Source organism: Spermophilus citellus (assembly GCF_964194105.1).
Source record: "Spermophilus citellus genome assembly, chromosome: 1".
NCBI lineage: Eukaryota > Metazoa > Chordata > Mammalia > Rodentia > Sciuridae > Spermophilus > Spermophilus citellus.
In genome coordinates this window covers 142,703,759-142,722,295 of record NC_138182.1, presented here as the reverse complement: position 1 = coordinate 142,722,295, position 18,537 = coordinate 142,703,759, and the positions used below count along the sequence as shown (strand labels likewise).

General features: G+C 48.0%; 1 protein-coding gene across 8 annotated transcripts in view; it reads right to left on the bottom strand.

Annotated features, from left to right (window-relative positions):
* Positions 1-18,537, bottom strand: part of TNIP1 (TNFAIP3 interacting protein 1) — a 51,549-nt gene that overhangs the window by 14,125 nt on the left and 18,887 nt on the right. For 7 of the 8 annotated variants that reach the window (XM_081286595.1, XM_081286596.1, XM_081286594.1 and 4 more), the window contains 8 exons: positions 16,911-17,082; positions 15,524-15,655; positions 15,083-15,168; positions 13,289-13,372; positions 10,942-11,133; positions 6,823-6,917; positions 4,989-5,115; positions 510-599 (listed from right to left, as the gene is read on the bottom strand). In XM_081286595.1, coding sequence (XP_081142721.1) covers positions 510-599; positions 4,989-5,115; positions 6,823-6,917; positions 10,942-11,133; positions 13,289-13,372; positions 15,083-15,168; positions 15,524-15,655; positions 16,911-17,046 — 942 coding nt within the window. In that variant the 5' untranslated portion in view covers positions 17,047-17,082. The remainder of the gene's footprint in view (positions 1-509; positions 600-4,988; positions 5,116-6,822; positions 6,918-10,941; positions 11,134-13,288; positions 13,373-15,082; positions 15,169-15,523; positions 15,656-16,910; positions 17,083-18,537) is intronic. The other variant, XM_081286599.1, reaches the window with a different exon arrangement.

The window sequence follows — 18,537 nt, the reverse complement described above, 5'->3', positions numbered from 1 at the left end:
TTTTACCTAGGCCTGGAAAGACCACGCTGTGTGGGGGAAAAAGGTGGAGGAGGAAGACCATGAGATACCAGGGGAGAGCCCGAACTTTTGAAGACTCTGGGCCAGTGAGAAGTTGTGTTTCAGGAGGGCAGGGGACCCTCCTTCATGTCAGACCCCCCCCTGAGCTGCAGGTGCAGTCAGAGGAATTCTCCATCCCCAATACTGAAACTCACCTGAGCTATCACCTGTTCCCACCATCCATTGTGTATTTTGGGAGCCTTCTTAAACCCTTCCATTGTCCCCAGTAATTTCAGGTTGTGCCACAAATTCCATTTACTCAGAGTGACCCCCGTGGGCAGTTCAAGAGAAGACAGCAGACCTCTTCCTTGGGTGTATGGTTCAGTGGTCACCATGGCAACTCCCCATGGTAACTTGGGACTAACTGGAGCCTAGAGGCCAGGCGAGTCCTTTATCCTGCTGGTCCCAGGAGGGAAGAAGGGTCTTTCCTGACTACCCCTCCAGCCACTTACCTCCATGCGCTGCTGCTCCAGCATCTTCACCTTCTTCTCAGCTGTACCCAAGGCCCCCACATCTGGGACCTTACCTGCCATTACACCAGCCTAGGGAGAAACACAGAGGGTCTTTAACAAAGCCTTGAATAAAAATTGTCTTACCCATACACCTCCATGGTCTAGCCCTCCCACATCCGACTTCTCTACTCCTCCCACCTACCGAAACACCGATAACCATCCCAAGCATGACTCCCCCTTCTGGAAGTCATGATGAGGCTCATGGTGGCTGCCAGATGCTGCCCCCTCCCCACAACTGCCTTCCCTGCTTAAGCTGTATCTCCCTGCTCTGGCCACTCTCCCTCCGCCTACACACATTATGGGCCCAAATACTCTGGCCTGGGAGCAAGGAGTTACATAGTTGTTAAAGAATTATAAAACTTTTATAAAAATTAAAGATTTATAAAATATTTAAAAATATTTTTCATATAAAACAAAAGTGTATGTGTATGCATGATTGATATACACATATGTATTTCCAGCTCTGTCCTCTGGAAGGGCCTAAAACTGACACGGTAGCAATAAGCACACCTTGTACGCACAGCTTAGTTTCTAAATACCATTTTCCAGTAAAAAAAAAAAAAAAAATCAGGGATCCTTGGAGAAATGAATTTCAGAGCAGGGGTAGGGAAAATATAAATTGAATTTGGAGTATCATATAGTGCCAGAAAGTAAGGAAGTGCTCATAATAATAAAACAACAACCATAATAACTAATAGTAATAGAGACATGGGCTGGGATTGTGGCTCAGTGGTAGAGCGCTTGCCTAGTATGTGTGAGGCACTGGGTTCGAACCTCAGCACCACATATAAATAAACAAAAAATGAAGGCCCATTGACAACTAAAAAATATTAAAAAAAAATAGAGGCATATCAAAGGGTCACAGGAAACAACTTCAAAGAGCTTCCCAAGCCAAAGCTTAACAATTTGAACAGCTAAATCAAAACACTATTGGGTTACAAACCAATGTACAAAACAAGTATCCTTGAAACCATACTGATAGCAAGAAATAGCTGAACAAATAGATAAATAGATGAGAAGGGATAGCTCTTCTTTGTAAGAGAATTTCAATTAATAAATATGGAAAGAATGAGAGAAATAAAATCATTAAAATACTACAGTAATCAGGCGTGGTGGTGTACAATTGTAATCTTAGCAGCTCAGGAGGCTGAGGTAGGAGGATCACAAATTCAAAGTGAGCCTCAGCAATTCAGCTAGATCCTAAGCAACTTAGTGCGACCCTGTCTCTAAATAAAATATAAAAAGGTCTGAGGATGTGGCTCAGTGATTAAGCACCCTCTGGGTTCAGTCTCTGATACAAAAAAAAAAAAAAAAAAAAAAAAAAAGCTATAGTAATACTGCAGAAGAGATCCAACAGTGAGTACTTCACATGTGTTAGGTAAGCGCTAATCAGTAAAGTTAAGGAGAAACAGGGTGTTTGCATAGTCTCAAAGTTTCTCCTCAAAAATAGTTGTTGATTACTTTTATGAGTCACTTTTATCGTAGTGCAACTTGACAGTAGCACCTTTGCCAAGTGATCAAGGTTAGCAGTAGTAACATATTCTGACATCATGAACCCTAAGATGAGGTACTGAGAAGGGGCCAGCAAACTTCACTTGTGTACTCAGAATGTTACTTCTGTGAGACTCTTGCCAAATCTGTAACTGCAATCTAATCTTTGGAAAACATTAGGTAAACCCAAGTTGAGGATCATTCTACAAAACAAGTAGCCAGTATGGCTCAAAAGTGCCAAGGGCATGAAAAATGAGGATCAGATGAGAACTGTCACAAACTGGAGGAGACCAAGAAGACTGGCGTCCTTCATACCTCCCTGACAACATAATGCAATGTGGGATCCTGGATTAAATCCCAGAACAAATCAAGACACGAATGAAAGACTAGTGATATCTGAATAAAGTCTGCAGTGTAGTTAATAGCATGATACTGTGGTTAATTCCTAGTTTTGGTAACTGAACCATGGTTATTTAAGATGTTAACATTAGGGGAAGCTAGAGGAAGGGGATGTGAGAACTGAACTCTGGATTGTTTCATTTTTTTGTTGTACAAAGTTATCTCAAAATGAAAAGTTTTTAAAATAAAAATCAGTAAATAAAAAGTGTTAGGTGAAACCAAAGAATAATGAGTGTAGAACTTGAACACTGGCTCTATCTCCAAGCCCTTCTGTGAGGTAGGCCAAGACCTGGGCCTCTCGCCCTTAATATGAGATTAACAGGCGATGGTCTATGCAGGCCCCATATGGACCTCTGATGTTTGAGTCCACTCTCTGACTTCAATTTGTCCTGGAGTCATATTCTATTTTTATATTCTCTTTATTCCCTGCCTTCTAATTCACCTCCATGCTCTCCCAGGCTTGTGAGGTTCAAGTGCCCCCTACAGGCTAAGGCCTGTAAGAACACTATGGCAGCAGAAGCGAGGCAGGGAGCAGAGAGCTCTCTCCAGGTAAGAGAGCTCTTCTCCTTTGAGAAATGGGAGACAGGTCACCCTCTTGGAACCTGCTATCTCCTGGAAGGGAGCTGTGCTTATCTGTCATGGTTGATGGCTACTGGGAAAGAAAGAAGCAGGAGAATGCCGGGCTCCTGGATGGCATGCCCTGAATCTCTACCGAGAGCAATCTATGTGGAAGAGTAAGAAAGAACTGTAGGGTTAGCAGACCTGGCTGCTACCACCAAATGTGCCATTAAAAGCAATAGCTGGGGCTGGGGTTGTGGCTCAGTGGTAGAGCACTTGCCTAGCATGTGTGAGGCACTGGGTTCAATTCTCAGCACCACATACACATAAGTAAAATAAAGGTCCATCAACAACCAAATATTAGAAAATATCAGAAAAAAAAATTAGAAAAATATTTAAAAATATTAGAAAATATTTAAAAATATTAGAAAAAAAGCAATAGCTAATGCTTACCATTTACTCCAATAAACCACCTCATGTCCATTCGCATCACTAAATCTTCCCAACAATTCCTTGTGGGAGGTGTTACATCTCCATTTTACAGAGGAGGAAACTGAAGCCCAGAGTGTATATGTAACTTGTCTAGGGTCACAGTGCTGGCCTGAGGTGGAGCCAGAATTCCACCCATATGCAGCGCCAGGGCACAGGCTTCACACCTCCCTGGAATACACGCCTCTCATGGGACCAGAGGCCCTGGATCCCAAGCACAGAGATGTCCTAGGTGTATGGGCAAGTCGCTTCCTCTTTCTGACAGTCCAGTAAGAGCCTCTGGCCTTTCAAGATAAGTCAGGTAAGATAAGATGATACAAAAGGTTTTGGAAAGGCCAGCTGACAGAATTCCATACCTGAGGTGACTCAACACCTAGAAGAGACCAGGAGAATTCACAAGCCACCTCCTTAAGAGGGCAGGTAAGGCAGACTGAACAAGAGAAGGGCTTCATGCGCTGGGATTCAGAAGGCCAGGAGTGAGCAGACCTTGGCCATTTAGCAATGGGTTTCCCTGACCATGCCCTCGCCTGCTTGATAGCAGGTGACACAGGAATCTGAACTGCACAATGACACATGACCTCTTCAAACCTCTTGCCACAGCTGTAAAGTGGCAAGCCCTGCCTACTTCAGTGTAGAGAGAAGGCTAAAATGGGATAATGGATTTGAAAGTCCTGACTCTCTATTGCCACATAATAATGAGGAATTACATTATTAAGGTAATTACTACTATTTCATAGGAGTAGGGTTTGTCAAAGACATTCAGTTACTATGTAGCTGTTAAATCCCACTTAAGGGAAAGAATACATTGAGAAAGAGTTGGGACTCAGGGGTATGGTGAAGACTGGGCAAGGGGTTCTTGGGACCAGGCTGTACCAGGCTTAGAAGTGGAGGCAAGAGGAAGAAGTGGTCCAGCTCTGTGGCATTATCAAACCATGCCTGTGGCCAGCACCTTCTTCTCTCCATTTCAGAGGCTTCTGTGGAGCTTAACAGAATCCCCAGAGATTGTTCAACCCAATGCCCTAATTCTGCCTGGAATACAGGTATGTTAAATTGACTTTTGGGAGCTGCCCTTTAAGAAAGATCTTGACAAACTGGCGTTGTTTGGGGAATATTGCCCAGACTGAGCCAAAGACTCAGTGCAATGAGTCTATAAGCAATGGCCTTCTATAAGCAATGGCCAAAGGAATTGCAGTTAGTCAGAAGAGAAGGCCTGTCAGGGCCACAGGGCTATGCATTGCCAGCAGTTCTTAGCTTGTGTTCCAGGGAGTGAGACATTCTGTGGGGCAGAAGCAGAATAAAACCTGAAAAGTGGAAGCTCCAAGGAGGCGGATGGTAGGTCAAGCTATGGAACTGCATCTACCAACTAGAACTTTCTCCCAGCAGAACTATGTGCAGGAGGTAATAAACTCACTATCACTGGAGGTGGTAAAGGGATGCTGGGTACCAGCAACTGAGGCTGCTGTTGAATTTCTGACCACATACCTGCTGTTGTCCAGCCATACCCTTCTTGATGTTACCCTCCAACTTTGGTGAGCCTGGCTGACCACAGGCACTCTCTTTGTTGCTGCTGCTGCTCATCAACAACTTCTTAAGCTCCATATTTTCTTCCCTGGGTTGGAGGCAAACAGAGAAGTCACAATAGCAGCACTAGGTCAAAAAGTCAATAGGGCTTTCTGACTTTCTATTACATGAGTTGCAGAGGTGTCCTGGGAAGCACACCAAGACCCTGAAACATACTTAAAGGAGAACCCTGAGGGGCATCAATAAGCCACACTGCTGGCAGTCTGATCCTCAGGGTTTCCCTAATTCTGGCATGGCTGTATACATGATATCTTCAGAATGCATGTAAACACTGCATAATCTGGGTCATATTCTAGTAAGAAAGCTCCACCTTCTCCAGTTACTACCATATGTCTTGGGGAGAGCAGGAGAAAGCCTGATCGGTCCTGAGCACCTTATCAACATGTGCTAATATCCTGTGTTAACGCAGAAAGAGCAGGATGTAGGACTCAGAGCCTTTGGTGGGAATGGTATTTAGCCATCACCTATTAACATTTCTTCATCTTCACTGGATTTATTTTTAAAGTTATCTTCTATTTAGTATAGGTAATATTGCTTTCCATTTTTGCGATACTGGGGATTGAACCCAGGACCTTGCACATGCTAGGCAAGTGCTTTACCACTGAGCTACATTACTTGTGTTTTTAATTTTTATTTTGAAACAAGGTCTTGTTAAGTTGCTGAGGCTGGCCTAGAACCTATGATTCTCCTGCTTCAATTTCCTGAGAGGCTGAGGTTTCAGCATTGGCCAACATTGTTCAGCTTGTACTTTTGCCTTCTAACACATGAGTCACTCCTCCAGCCTGGGTTTTTGGATTCATGGATGGAGTCAGCATGGCAATAACTTGTTCATCCAAAAGTTAATAAAGATGAGCTCATTCAAAATGGCACAACATCTAGTTATCACAGCCTGGTCCCAATAAGAAGTTATTACTTCCTATTGATTGTAATAAAGGGATGGTCGGTAGGGGGGAGACAGTGACAAGTCTTGGCTTGCTGACCCAGACTTCCCCTGCATGTACTCAGCCCAGGTGGTACTCAATGGGATTCAGCACTCATGTTACCCAGGACCATAGTGTTGGCAAGAATTGTGGCCACACTAGTGAATGCACAAGGAGACCCAGGTTCTTATTGTGAGACCTAAAGCAAGTCCCTTGCCTCTCTCTGGGCCTCAGTCTTTCCTCACACAATGACGGGTTTGGCCTACATGATTGCAAAGAGCTTTTTTGAGCTCTTACAGTCAAGGACAATGTTTTCCTGGGTGTGATCCTGGGCCCACTTTACATCATGGTCACAGAGAGCCTCGGTGAAATGAAGACTCCTATGTCTTACCTAAGACTGGCCAGCTCTGTCTTGCAGAGGAGGGAGGGGTTGGAGTATAAATTAGTAATGCCCCTGACCCTCAGTTCAGATTAGATCTGATGTTCTCAGGAAAACTGAGTGGTGCAAGATGGCAACCAGCAGGGGGCAGCAAAGTCCTGAGCCCTCCCCCACACAGCATGCTAGACAACCAACCAACAGGCTGAGGAGACAAGTTCCCAAGGCAGAAGGACAATTTGTATCAACATTCTGCATTTCTCAAGGTACTCTATACATAGACACTTCCCAAAGTATGAGAAGAGCTAGACAGAAATACCAAAGGAGCCAAGAGATTGGGCTTCTGAACAGGCCTCCAGAGTCCTGAGTCCTCATCCCAGAAACCAGTGCTATGCCCCACCCCTTACTCCTCACTCCTTCTCTAGGGGTCTGGACTTACCTCAGCCTCTCAGCAGCCTGATCCCGCTGTTCTAGGCCCTTGTCCAGCTTGGCTTTCAGGGCTTCATTCTCCTTCCGAAGCTGTTCACATAGGGTCTGTGGGGCAGACAGGTGGGCAAGGCCAGGTAAGGAGAGGGTACATCCCAAATGCAGGTTCACACTGGAAAACAGGGGAGTGGCTCCTGCTGCCCAGGTACCAGCACCTCATCCTCTTTGGCCTCACCCAAACACTTCCATGCCAGCTGGCCCCTTCAGGGTCCTCCACACATCCGCTCCCTCAGGAGCAGGCTATGAGGACCCCTGACCAAGAATCAGTCACAGGCCTCCCGGTCCTCTCGCTCATTCCCCATCAGAGCGCTCCACCCCCTCTTCCTTCACTGTTCCTACTGCCAACCAGCTAGGAGACACACAGTAGCCAAGCCTTACGCCGTGGCTCACGCTTCACTTCTGAGATTTGTCCCCTCCTCTACAACTGCTCCTCCTCTGCCTCCCTTTAGGGTTGCTATGAGGGATGAGTAAGACCGAGTGTAAGTGTCCTGGGAATGGACTGTCACCTGATGACAGGGGAGGACTTGTGTTGGGAGCCAGGCAAGGTGGTGAGTGGCCAGGCCCAGGGCCTTCCAGGTGAGTGGGGAGGGGCAGGTGCCCCCAGCAGTGCTCAAACAGTGTCAGATGGAGATGCTGAATCTTTCAACAAATATTCACTGAGCACCTACTGCATGCCAGCTATGTAGCTAAGTGGTTGTCCATGCAGTACCTCGTGAGTGCCTCACAACTTTGCCAGAGCGAGGTAATTCGCCTCTATGTTACAGAGAGAAACTGTCTGCTATGAAGAATCACCACTGGAGCTGGGCACTGTAGTGCACACCTGTAATCCCAGTAACTTGGGAGGCTGAGGCAGGAGGATTACAAGTTCGAAGCCAGCCTCAGAAACTTAGTGAGGCCCTAAGCAACTTAGTGAGACCCTGCTTCAAAATAAAAAATAAAAAGAGGTGGAGATGTGGATCAATGATAGAGTGTCCCTGAACTCAATTCCCAGTAGCAAATAAGCAAGTAAGTAAATAAATAAACAAATCACCAATGGAAGCCAGGTACTATGGCACAAGTCTGTGATCCCAGCTAGTTGGGAGGTGGAGGCAGGAGAATGGAAGTTTTGAAATTCAGCTAGACCCCTAAGTAACTTAGCAAGATCCTGTCTCAAAATAAAATACAAAGGACAGGGGATGTAGCTCAGTGGTATTGCCCCTGGGGTTCAATCAAAGAGAAAAAAAAATCACTACTGCAATTACACTCCATCTGGCACACCCTAACCTGGCATCTCTTTCCTCAGTGCTGAAAAAGCAGAGAAGGGAGAGGCAGAGCCCAAGGAGAGAGCCTGGGATTTGGCTGGGCAGGGACCTTGGTTCTCTAGACATTTTCCAACTGCTCCCTTCCATTCCCAGGCTGGGGACAGTGGTGCAATACTTTCCCCACAGCAAGGGTTAACAAGGATGATTTGTATTCTCTAATGGTGCACCCTTGGGGCCTGGGACTCTAAGGAACTATGTGGAGCAGAAACAACCCCTGCCACCCAGAACAGGAGGCAAAACTGTCATATCTAGGGAGATTCCAGAGTTGTCCGCTTCCTTTCTGACTAATGCAGGAGAGTCCTGGAAGGTCTGAATGGAGAAGAAAGCCTTGCCCTGGAGGGTGGCTGAACAATGTGGGTGCAGAGGAAACAGAAAACAGTTGTTACTGGCTTTCCCAACGCCTCAGCAGAGAATTATGTGCCATATCTGGTCTTGAACGTTGAATGAACCAAGAAACAAATCAAAGGCTACATTAGGAGGAACCAAATTAATCTATCTCTGCCCACAGGCTATGTAAATACAAGGGATGAAATAGCCCCGGGTTGGGCCTCCAGAGAGCAGAATTATCTTGCTCCTGATCACTAAGGAAAGGCCAGAAAGAGGCCTCACCTTCTGCCCTGTCCCTCCAGGATAGAGGTTGTTACTTTAGAGTCTCTGGTAAATGTCCTGGGCACAAAATGGCCCAGGATAGGATCAGTAAAGGTCAAAAGAGGATCACTTTCCATCACAGGGGCTAAGAGAGTTCACCTGTGAGGTTTTTTTTTGTTCATTTTGTTCATTCTTTCACTCACTCATTTATTTACCAAATGTTCTAAGTATCAAGTACTGGGATACAATGGTGAATATGATGGTTAAGGTACCTGCCCCCCACATGAAGCTCATGTTCTAGCAGAGAGAACTTGAAGAAAAAAGATAGATGAGCCGGGTGCAGTGGTGCACACCTGTAATCCCAATGGCTCTGGAGGCTAAGGCAAGAGGATCACAAGTTCAAAGCCGATCTCAGCAATGGCAAGGTGCTAAGCAACTCAGTGAGATCTTGTCTCTAAATAAAATACAAAATAGGGCTGGAGATGTGGCTTAGTGGTTGAGTGCCCCCCAGTGCCAAAAAAAAAAAAAAAAAAAGATAAAGATCAAACCAACTAATAAAATTATTGCAAACTATGGTAACAGCTAAAAAGAAAACAAACAGGAGCCCTGATATAAAAAGATAACAGAGGTTCAGTGGGAATCCTTTCAGGAGGCCAGAATCTATTCCCATTTGAGCTGGAATGTGGATGCTCAAAGTGATCTTGGCACATATGCTGCACCAGGTTCACTTTCCAAGGCGTGGCTTGGACATCTCAAGAAGCCTTGGGGGAACTGGAAAGAGCTCCCCTCCCTCGGTCTGGCCCTGTATGTCCTGTGCAGCCCACTCCCGTTACTTCTCCAGCCTCAAGGGGGAAGGTTGTCCTGTGTGCACCTCAGTCCCCTATTCCTCTCCTCATGCCACATCCCCAGTCTGGACATTCCTGCTGTTGTCAACCCAAGGGCTGCCCACAGTCACATAAGGTGGACTTCCCCTTCTCCCATCAATTGGGCACTTGAATATCTGTTGACAGGAGCAAGATCAGAGACTGGCACAGAGGGAGGTCTACAGGAGCAGACGGGACTTTAAAACTAGTTCTGTCACCACAGTGAAAGGTGCTCATGTCCAGAGCAGGTCTAGGGGCCTCAGCTTCACTATCTTGGGAATGGTCACCATTTACAAATGGATCCTTCTCAGTCCAAACCCTCAAGGCTAAGATGACCATGATCATCCAATCCTAACAGTCACCACTTTTCTAGTATTTACATTGTACTAGGTACTTTCTGTACATTGCCTCATTTACTAGGGCAGTCCCAAGAGGGAAGTATTCCAAGCACATGTTACTGACAGGGACAGTGGTGGATGGAGAGGATGAGTGACTTGCCAAGCAATAAAAAAAGCAAGGACTGGGCTAGGGCTGTGGCTCAGTGGTAGAGCGCTTGCCTAGCATGTGTAAGGCACTGGGCTCAATTCTCAGCACTGCATATAAATAAATGGAATAAATGTCCGTTCATACACACATACACACACACACAAGGACCACATAAATCCCAGCCTAGCAAGGGAATCTGACCCTTCCCCAACACAGGGAGGCTTTATTTTTGGGAGGGTGGGGGGAAGACTATGTTGGAGATTGAACCCAGGGATGTTCTATCACTGAGCCAAATCCCCATTTTTATTTTTTATTTTGAGGCAGGATCTCATTAAGCTGCTTAGGGCCTTGTTAAGGTGTCAAAGATGTTTTTGAACTTGTGATTCTCCTGCCTTAGCCTCCAAGTTGCTGAGATGATAGGCATGCACCACCATGCCCATATAGGGAGGCTTTTAAGAATTCAGTCAGCAAAGTAGGTTGGGATGGTGGTTAAGAACATGAACTTTGAGCTGACCTCTGGTCCCTCCCTCCCTCCACTTGCATGTGCAGAACAAAGGCAGGACCACACCCAGCCTGCCTGATTCCCAGCCCACAGGGTATCCCCAACCATGCAATTGCATTGCCCACCTCATATTTCCTCATTTCCTTTCTCTTCTTCATATCTTCCCATAACTCCCTTACTCCACTGTACCACCAGGAACAAAAAGAACCAAATCTGCTGAAACAGAGTTCCCCATGACACCTCAGGGTCCCAGGAAGGGCTGGAGGGTGGGGAAGCATTAGGGTGGGCAGTGCACCTGGCCATCCCAAGTGGCTCCCCCTCACCTGCCTTACCTGCAGGATGGAGGTGCGCTGCTCGTTCTTGTGCACCTTGGAAGCCAGCCGGTTGAACTCCAGGGCCATGCGGCCCAGATGGGTGAAGAGCTGGCTGTGGTCGGGCTCCTCAGCACACACACTCAGGGTGGTCTCCAGCCGCTGCAGGTGCAGCATCAGGTTGCTGTCCTCATGGGGCAGGGGACCTAGCTCCTGGTGGAGGCGGGGGTGGAATACTCTTCACTCAACCTGAGTAGGCACTGTCAGCCCATTCTCCTACTGCTTCCCCATTCCTCATGACTCAGTTTCCCCCTGTGGCCCCAACTCAGCCCGTGGAAATTCTCCAGTTACACAGGTTCCCTATCTGGGGCTGACTCACAGGGCAGGCCCCAGGACTCTCAGGTCACTGGTTGGCTCAACAGCACAGGGCCACCTTCCTCCCACACTCTAAGCCTTGTAGAATGCTCCGTCCTTCTTCACAGGCTTCTGATAAGGAGGAATTAATGCACAGGAGTGGCAGTCCCAGAGAAGGGGTATCCCTCTATATACTGCTTCCTTAGCTCAGGGAGACCAGAGAGCCATGACTCATATGTGTCTTCTGGGGAATGTTCCACATAGTCATCTGCTTCTCAGAGGACTCAAGATTCAAAATAGGTGAGGAATCACAGCTTTAGACTTGTTTCAAAGAGTCCCAACCTAGTATAGTATATAAGAATGGAACAGACTGGGCCAGATAGTCTAACCCCACTCTCCTGCTGGCTCTAGAACACTCCTACCACACATTGCCTTAATCATGCCTCTTCCTCACCTTGCCCAAGGACACACAATGGTACCTTACCACTGACTGCATCAAGCAGGTCTCCGAGGCCCTACAGAGCAGGTCCCACCTGCAGTGGCATCTGGCCAGCCTTCCCACCTTTGCCTGCCTGACACCTCACACCAGGCCCCTTGGTTTTCCAGGCTTCATCAGGCAGTGTCCTTTCTGACTCTACAAGTCTTGCTTACCTTTCTCCGAGCCTGCCCTCAATCCAGCTCTTTCAGCAGGCCTCCCCTAGACATTTGTGGAACCACATGACATCAAAGCTACAGGGACCTCAGGGTTTGAGTTGGAAAACTGAGGCACAGGGAGAAGGAACTTGTTCAAGGCCACCCAGTGAGCCAGTGGCAGAGACAGGAGTACAACTGAAGTTCCCTGGGAGCAACCCAGTGCTCTGCCTCGCAGACCTCCTGCTTCCTGGAACCCTGCGACAACTGCACTTTCAGCAAATGCTGATTCCATGTTAGCATGGTATTCTGATAAGAGACAATGCTGCCTCCTCAACTCTGCTGCCTGTTTCCACACAGGACCTGAGGTGGCTGATGCTGCTCTATTTGAGGCTCATGAAGGACTTAGAATCCCTTAGATTTCTCCAGTTATTCCTCAAGCTTCCAGAGGGCAGAAGGTGGTCTTGTTTTGCATAGATGAGGTACAGTGCAGGGCCAAGGAGAAACTTCTTAAAGAGATATAGTTACTGGTCCAAGGTGAAACACTCTCTGCAATTCTGGGGGATCTCACTTCCTCAGCCAGCATCTTATAGTCCTCAGGGACAGGACAGGATAAGAGACATGAGGTCCCACAAAGCAAAGAGATCCTTTCTAACACTCAGAGCTGCCTGATGTGGTAATAAGTCTCTCATCACTGAAGGCATGCTGGATGGCTTCCTGCTGGGGTCCTGAGTGGGAAATGACATATAAGAGCAGCAGGAGGGATCAAACTAACAGTGAAGGGTTTGATTATGTATTGCTGGCAATAATGATTAAAAAAAAAACAACTCCCAGTGGGAGGGGAGGGAGAAGAAGGTAGGAATTCAAGGCCTCTGAAGAATTTTTTAGACTTTTATAATAGTTTTCCAATAAGTCTGTGTGTGTACATACACTACACACGCATGGTCTGTGTGTCTAAGTTGAAAGGTTAGACTCCAACACGTACCCAGGAGGGGACACTGGGAGGAGCCAGGAGCCTACACAGAGGGTAAATCACCTGCCTTAAATGGTCCTGGGCCTTCCTGACCGTTTCTTTCCCCACAGGCTAAGAGCCCACAGACCCAAGGGGCTGAGTCATAATGTGTGGCCCAGAGGCCAACAGGGCTGGCAGAGTGCCCAGGTTTTCACAACAGTCAGATGCCCGTGTGTCCTGTCAGGGAAGTCACTGGCTCAGGGATTTGCATATGAGAGCGAGAAGCACCCCCTGCTACGGCCCCTCTGTGTCCCCAAGTGACTCCAGAGTGCCCAAGGGATCTGAGCGGTAAGCATGCCTTTCATGCAGGGACAGGTGACTGAGACAGAGAAAACAGTAGACCATGCTCAGGGGGCCTGGCCGTCCACTCACCATTGGGTTTCTGATGTGGCCGCGGCTTTCTGGTGGAGAATTCTGTTCTTCGGTGTGGACGATTTCAAATTCAGAGGAGGTGCCCTGTTGAGAAGGGAATTAGAACTTGCCAAAGAGAAGACACCCCAGCTCTCTTCTGAGACGGGCTACTGAGAGTAACAAGCAGGTAGAACAAAGGACAAGATCTCATCTCACATCTAGCTCAAGCAGGTGGCCTACTGTGTACAGAGGGAGCCAGCCCAGTTGAACTCATGGATGGCTACACATTGCTCCTGGGAGATCACAGGGCAGGATTCCTGATAAACACCTTACCCTCTGTGATCTGAGGGCCATACTCCTCCAGGCCCAGTTTCCTCATCCATAAAATAGCGATGTTTGACTAGCTGACCTTGAACTGCTAGCATTTCAGGGTCACTTTTTTTTTAAGGTCTTATACTTCTGAAACGTGTCCATGCACTTCATTATTTCTCAAAGAAAACCATGAAGTAGGTCAGAGGGTTATATCCCCTTTGGACAGATGAAGAAACTGAGGTCATACAGTTTATTGTTAATACTAGCACAGGACTGGGCCCAAGACTGCAGATCCTGCTATGGCACCAGAGCTGTCTCCTAGGTCTGGGTCTGACTGGTCTTCCAGGTTATATAAACAGAGGTATTATTGCCTCCATCAAACAAGGTCCTGTGCTGGCCTTGCCAATCCAGTCCAGGAGATCTCAGAGCAGACTGATCTAAGAAAAGTGCCAAAGAGGGGAGAGGAGGGGAGGGGAGGGGGGATAGTAGAGGATAGGAAAGGCAGCAGAATACAACATACATGAGTATGTCAATATGTAAATCAATGGAAGTGTAACTGATGTGATTCTGCAATCTGTATACGGGGTAAAAATGGGAGTTCATAACCCACTTGAATCAAAGTGTGAAATATGATATATCAAGAACTATGTAATGTTTTGAACCAACAATAAAAAAAAATTAAAAAAAAAAAAAAGAAAAGTGCCAAAGATGGTTCAACAAACATGGAGACTTTTTCAAATTCACCCAAATCCAAGGTGGCTAACCAATCCCATATTTTTTCACATCTCTCAGCCATTTCAAATGGAATTCACTGGTTGTTCAACCAACTGACAGGTCCATGGTCCATGTGAACCTGCATGTGGCTCTAGGATTCTCATTAAACCTGGCCTACAAAGACTATTTCAGCCTTCCCCTTGTCCTGGGATGGGGCAGGACAGTGGGAGAAACTGCCCAGCTTCCATCTGAGTCTCACAGCCACCATGACCCCAACTTTAGTCTCAGTCCTTCCCTAGAAAATCCTTTCTCCTCTACATTTTCCAGTTTGACCTAGAAAAAGGCCCTTCTCTCCCTGGACATGATCTTTAGAATGAAGGTGCTAAACTATATAATGCCTTGGGTGCTTTCTAGTCTTAGAGTATCAAGAAAACCTTCCCACGCCAACTCTGCAAGAGATCGTTTCTGAGCCCTCCCCAAAAGTGCGAGTTCCAGGTCACGTGTGCCTGTCTTCCGCGCTCTGTGCAGTCAGTGCACACTGAACTTTGAGCAACCTAGTAAATGAGAAACTTCTTGGACATACCAGGGTCTTTCTGATAGTTTTAACTATAACTTTCATTTCAAAATGGGGAAACTGACACTTCAAAAAGCTTGAGATTGACTTGCTCAACATCACCAAGTAAGTCAGAATGCAGCTCATGACTCAACCCTCTTTCTTTTTGTTCTGTTATCTGCCAGTGGTACATTGAGGTCAGGTGACCTCCAGCCACAACTCCAAATGTAACTTACACTGGAAGGAGGTTTGGGGGCTGACGCTGATTTGTCACTGGGGCACGCAGGGGCAGCGGGAGGTGCTGGAGTATTTGTGTCCTCTCCTGGAAAAATCAAGAGAGCAGGGCTGAAGAGATTGGGAAAGGGAGAGCCCCAGATACCAGCTCCTCGAGGACAACGCTAGACAGAAGAGTGCTCAGACAGAGGTCTCCACTTGAGTCAGGGAAATGGGAGGAGCCCCATTGGGCCTGAGAGCCTGTGAGAACAATGAGCCCTGGAATGATGGGGACAGAGCCTGGGCAGAGAGATGCTTTAGGCAACAATGAATGGGAGGGTGGTCTGTGATCAAGGATAAATGGGGAGGATGTGGGTTTCAGAATGAAAAGGGGAGTTTACTATGAAAAGTCTAGGAAGTTTGGGGTCCAGGGAAAGGCAGAAGCACCCGGATTCCTCTCTTACCTGTGAGTTCAGTAAGGTGGTCAAAGGAGCTCAAGGAGGGACATGGTGGGTGCGGCTCGCTGTCCTTGACCAGCTCCTCTGCCTTCTGGCGAAGCCGGGATGCTTCCATCTGGGACTCTTCCAGAAGCTCCCCTGGAGAGAAACAGGGAGCAGGAGCAGAAAGGACTTACTCAGCTCTGGCAAATCTGCCTCTTCAGGCTCCAGGCCCTGGCTTTCCTCCCACCATTGCTTTGGGGGCCACGTGGGACAAACCCCATCCTGGACACCAACAGAACCAGGCGAGGGAGAGGAAGCAGGCTCAGGCTCAGGGAAGCAGGAGTGCAAGGGAGCTGGGAAACTCCTGGCCCCTGGCACTGCACTCCTGCCCTGCTCCTCTGCACCTGTAATCCCAAGGATTCAGGAGGCTGAGACAGGAGGACAGCAAGTTCAAGGACAGCCTCAGCAACTTCGTGAGACCTAGTCTCAAAATAAAAAATAAAGAAAAGGTCTGGGGATGTAGCTCAGTGGTAAAGTGCACCTGGGTTCAATCCCAAGTATCTTAAAAAAAAAAAAAACAAAAAAAAAAAAACGCAAGCCAGGGTCTCCCACCATGGTGCCCCACAACAAGCCACAGCCTAAGCCCCAGGTCAGGGGCTGTCTGCAGGACCGAGACAATACCACCCAGCACTAGGACTCAGCTTCCTTCTCCTGCAGCTGGGGAAGGGGAAAAACCACCCCTCCTTCCCCACCCTGCCAAGCAAGAGAGAAAACATTTTAAAAATCAGGGAGCTGGGTCCCCCACCCGCAAACCCGGGATCAGAGAATATAGAGAAGGTGGCATCAAGGCAAAGGCAGAGTTTCGGGAGCATGGGGAAATGGCAAAGGCCTCGCAAGGAGCGGGAGAGATGGCTTGGCCCGGGTGCTGATGTGGGGATGATTCAGTCAGGTGGAGGTAGCAGTGTGACAGCCTGAGCAGAAGCCAGGAGGAGAGCAGTGCGTGGCCTCCAGCTACCAGTGGCCAGCAAGCTCTGCTCCCTCCTACCAGCTGGCACTGTGTGCTGGCTGCCCCGGGGCGGCCAGCTCTCCCCACCTCTCATGCCCAGGAAGACAGGCCCTCTGGCTCCAGGGCCACAGTCTGGGCCTTCCTGCTCCCTCTCCCCCATCTCATGCATCCCTCCTGGTCCCCGCTGGCACCCTGTGGAGTAGTGGGGAACCGGGCTGGGAATTCTTCATGCATGCTATGTAAGCGCATGAAGAGGCACCTGCGGGGCAGAAGCCAATGCTGGGCAGCAGGGACAGAGGGATGATGGGCAGAGGCACAGGCCAGCTGTATACTCTCCTATTGGGCAGGGGCTGCTGGCGTCACAGCCTGTGGGAAGGCAGCTCACGGGGAGGGAGCAGGCTTTACCTAACATCTTTATCCCTTGCATTTTTTCTTTCAGCCGGGAATTCTCCTCCACTAGGCGCTCAAAAGCTGCTGATGCCTCTCCTGGAGGCACGCTGCCCCCAGGGTCGTAGATCCGGTAGGGTCCTCTCCCTTCCATGAGGGTGGCTCAGCCCTTGCCGTGGTGCCCACCTGGCTGTAAGGACAACAGCAGTATATCAAGGGGCTGGCCAGGCATTTTTTCTGGGGAAGCTCTAGTCTGTGAATGCTCCAAAAAGCAGTTCTCCCTAACTCAGAGCAGAACATAGCACTTTGGGCTGGTCTGACCACAGTACAGCAGAACAATCACCCCCTTTGATTTAGACACTCTGCTTCTATTAATATAACCAAAGAACGGCATCAGTTTCTTAACCAGCCTCACTGAACTCACTACTAGTTCATTTGAAACGGTATAACCAACTATAGGGTGCAATGTGGAATACAAGAAAGAACCTGAACTTGGAGTCAAAAAACATAAACTCATGTCCTGTCCGTGATGTCCGGGAGGACAGGGATCATACCCGTTTGCCCACTGCATCCTCAGTGCCCAGCACAAAGTTAGCTATGAAGTGAATGCCAAATAAACACTAACCAAATGAATAAATAACCTTACCATTAACGCACTGTGGGAGGGTGAGGAGTCCCTCCCCCTCTCTGAGGAAGGGAAATGAGAGTCATAAACTAAATCAGTGATCTTTAAAGTAAAAAAGAAAAATCCTGACTAATATTTGATAAACTGTCACCCTCTTTCTTTGTCTGTCCCTTCCAATTCTAATGAACAGAAGAATTTTCCACCAAACCTCTGCCGATGTATACAGAAAGTTTTCTGAATTAATCTATTTAATTCCAACTGTTGTATTTCACTTGAGATCACTTTGAGGGCGATTTCAGCATCCTGGTTCTGTGACTTAGTAGAGTCTCCTTCCTTCCTTCACTGATGACAGACTGAGCTACTCCTTGCTGAGTCTAGGTGCTGGAGGATTATCAATAAACCAGACAAGACTCTTCATGAGGCTACTTTCTAATGGTGGAGGCAGAGGGGTGTTGGGTGATGAGCTGGGCTGAACTGGACCAGCCCCAGGGCACCAACGCCTCATCAAATGGGAGCGCTCCTAAGGCTTCCGCTGGGCACCTTGGAAAGACTCCGGGTCAAGAAACCACTCCACGATCATCACCTTGAGGCAAAGACCGCCTCAATCAGGAGTCCTCACAGGCCCTTGGGAATCCACACAGTGCCGGCTGAAAGAAGGGAGTGGGCAGGGTCAGCAACGACGCCAACTGGCCAGACCTACAGTCAGCGCTTCAGATGCATCCTCCCCTCAGCTGCACAGCAATCCTAAGATGCTTCCAAGATCACCCTCATTTTAAAAGGGAAACAATCGGCCAGATGACAAGGCCAGCCGGTGAGCACCAGATGCAAAGCCAGCTCTGCCTGCTCTCTGCACAGCAGGACCAGAATTCCCTCACCTAGACAGGGAATTCAAGTCTCTTGGGAGTGGGGCACCAGGCTACCAAGTAACCTCTGGCCGTTTCCCTGACAGATGGAGTCACTGAGATCAAATGAGAGAGGAAGAAAACCAAGGTTGTGATGAGCAGGACCTTCCCCCAGTGG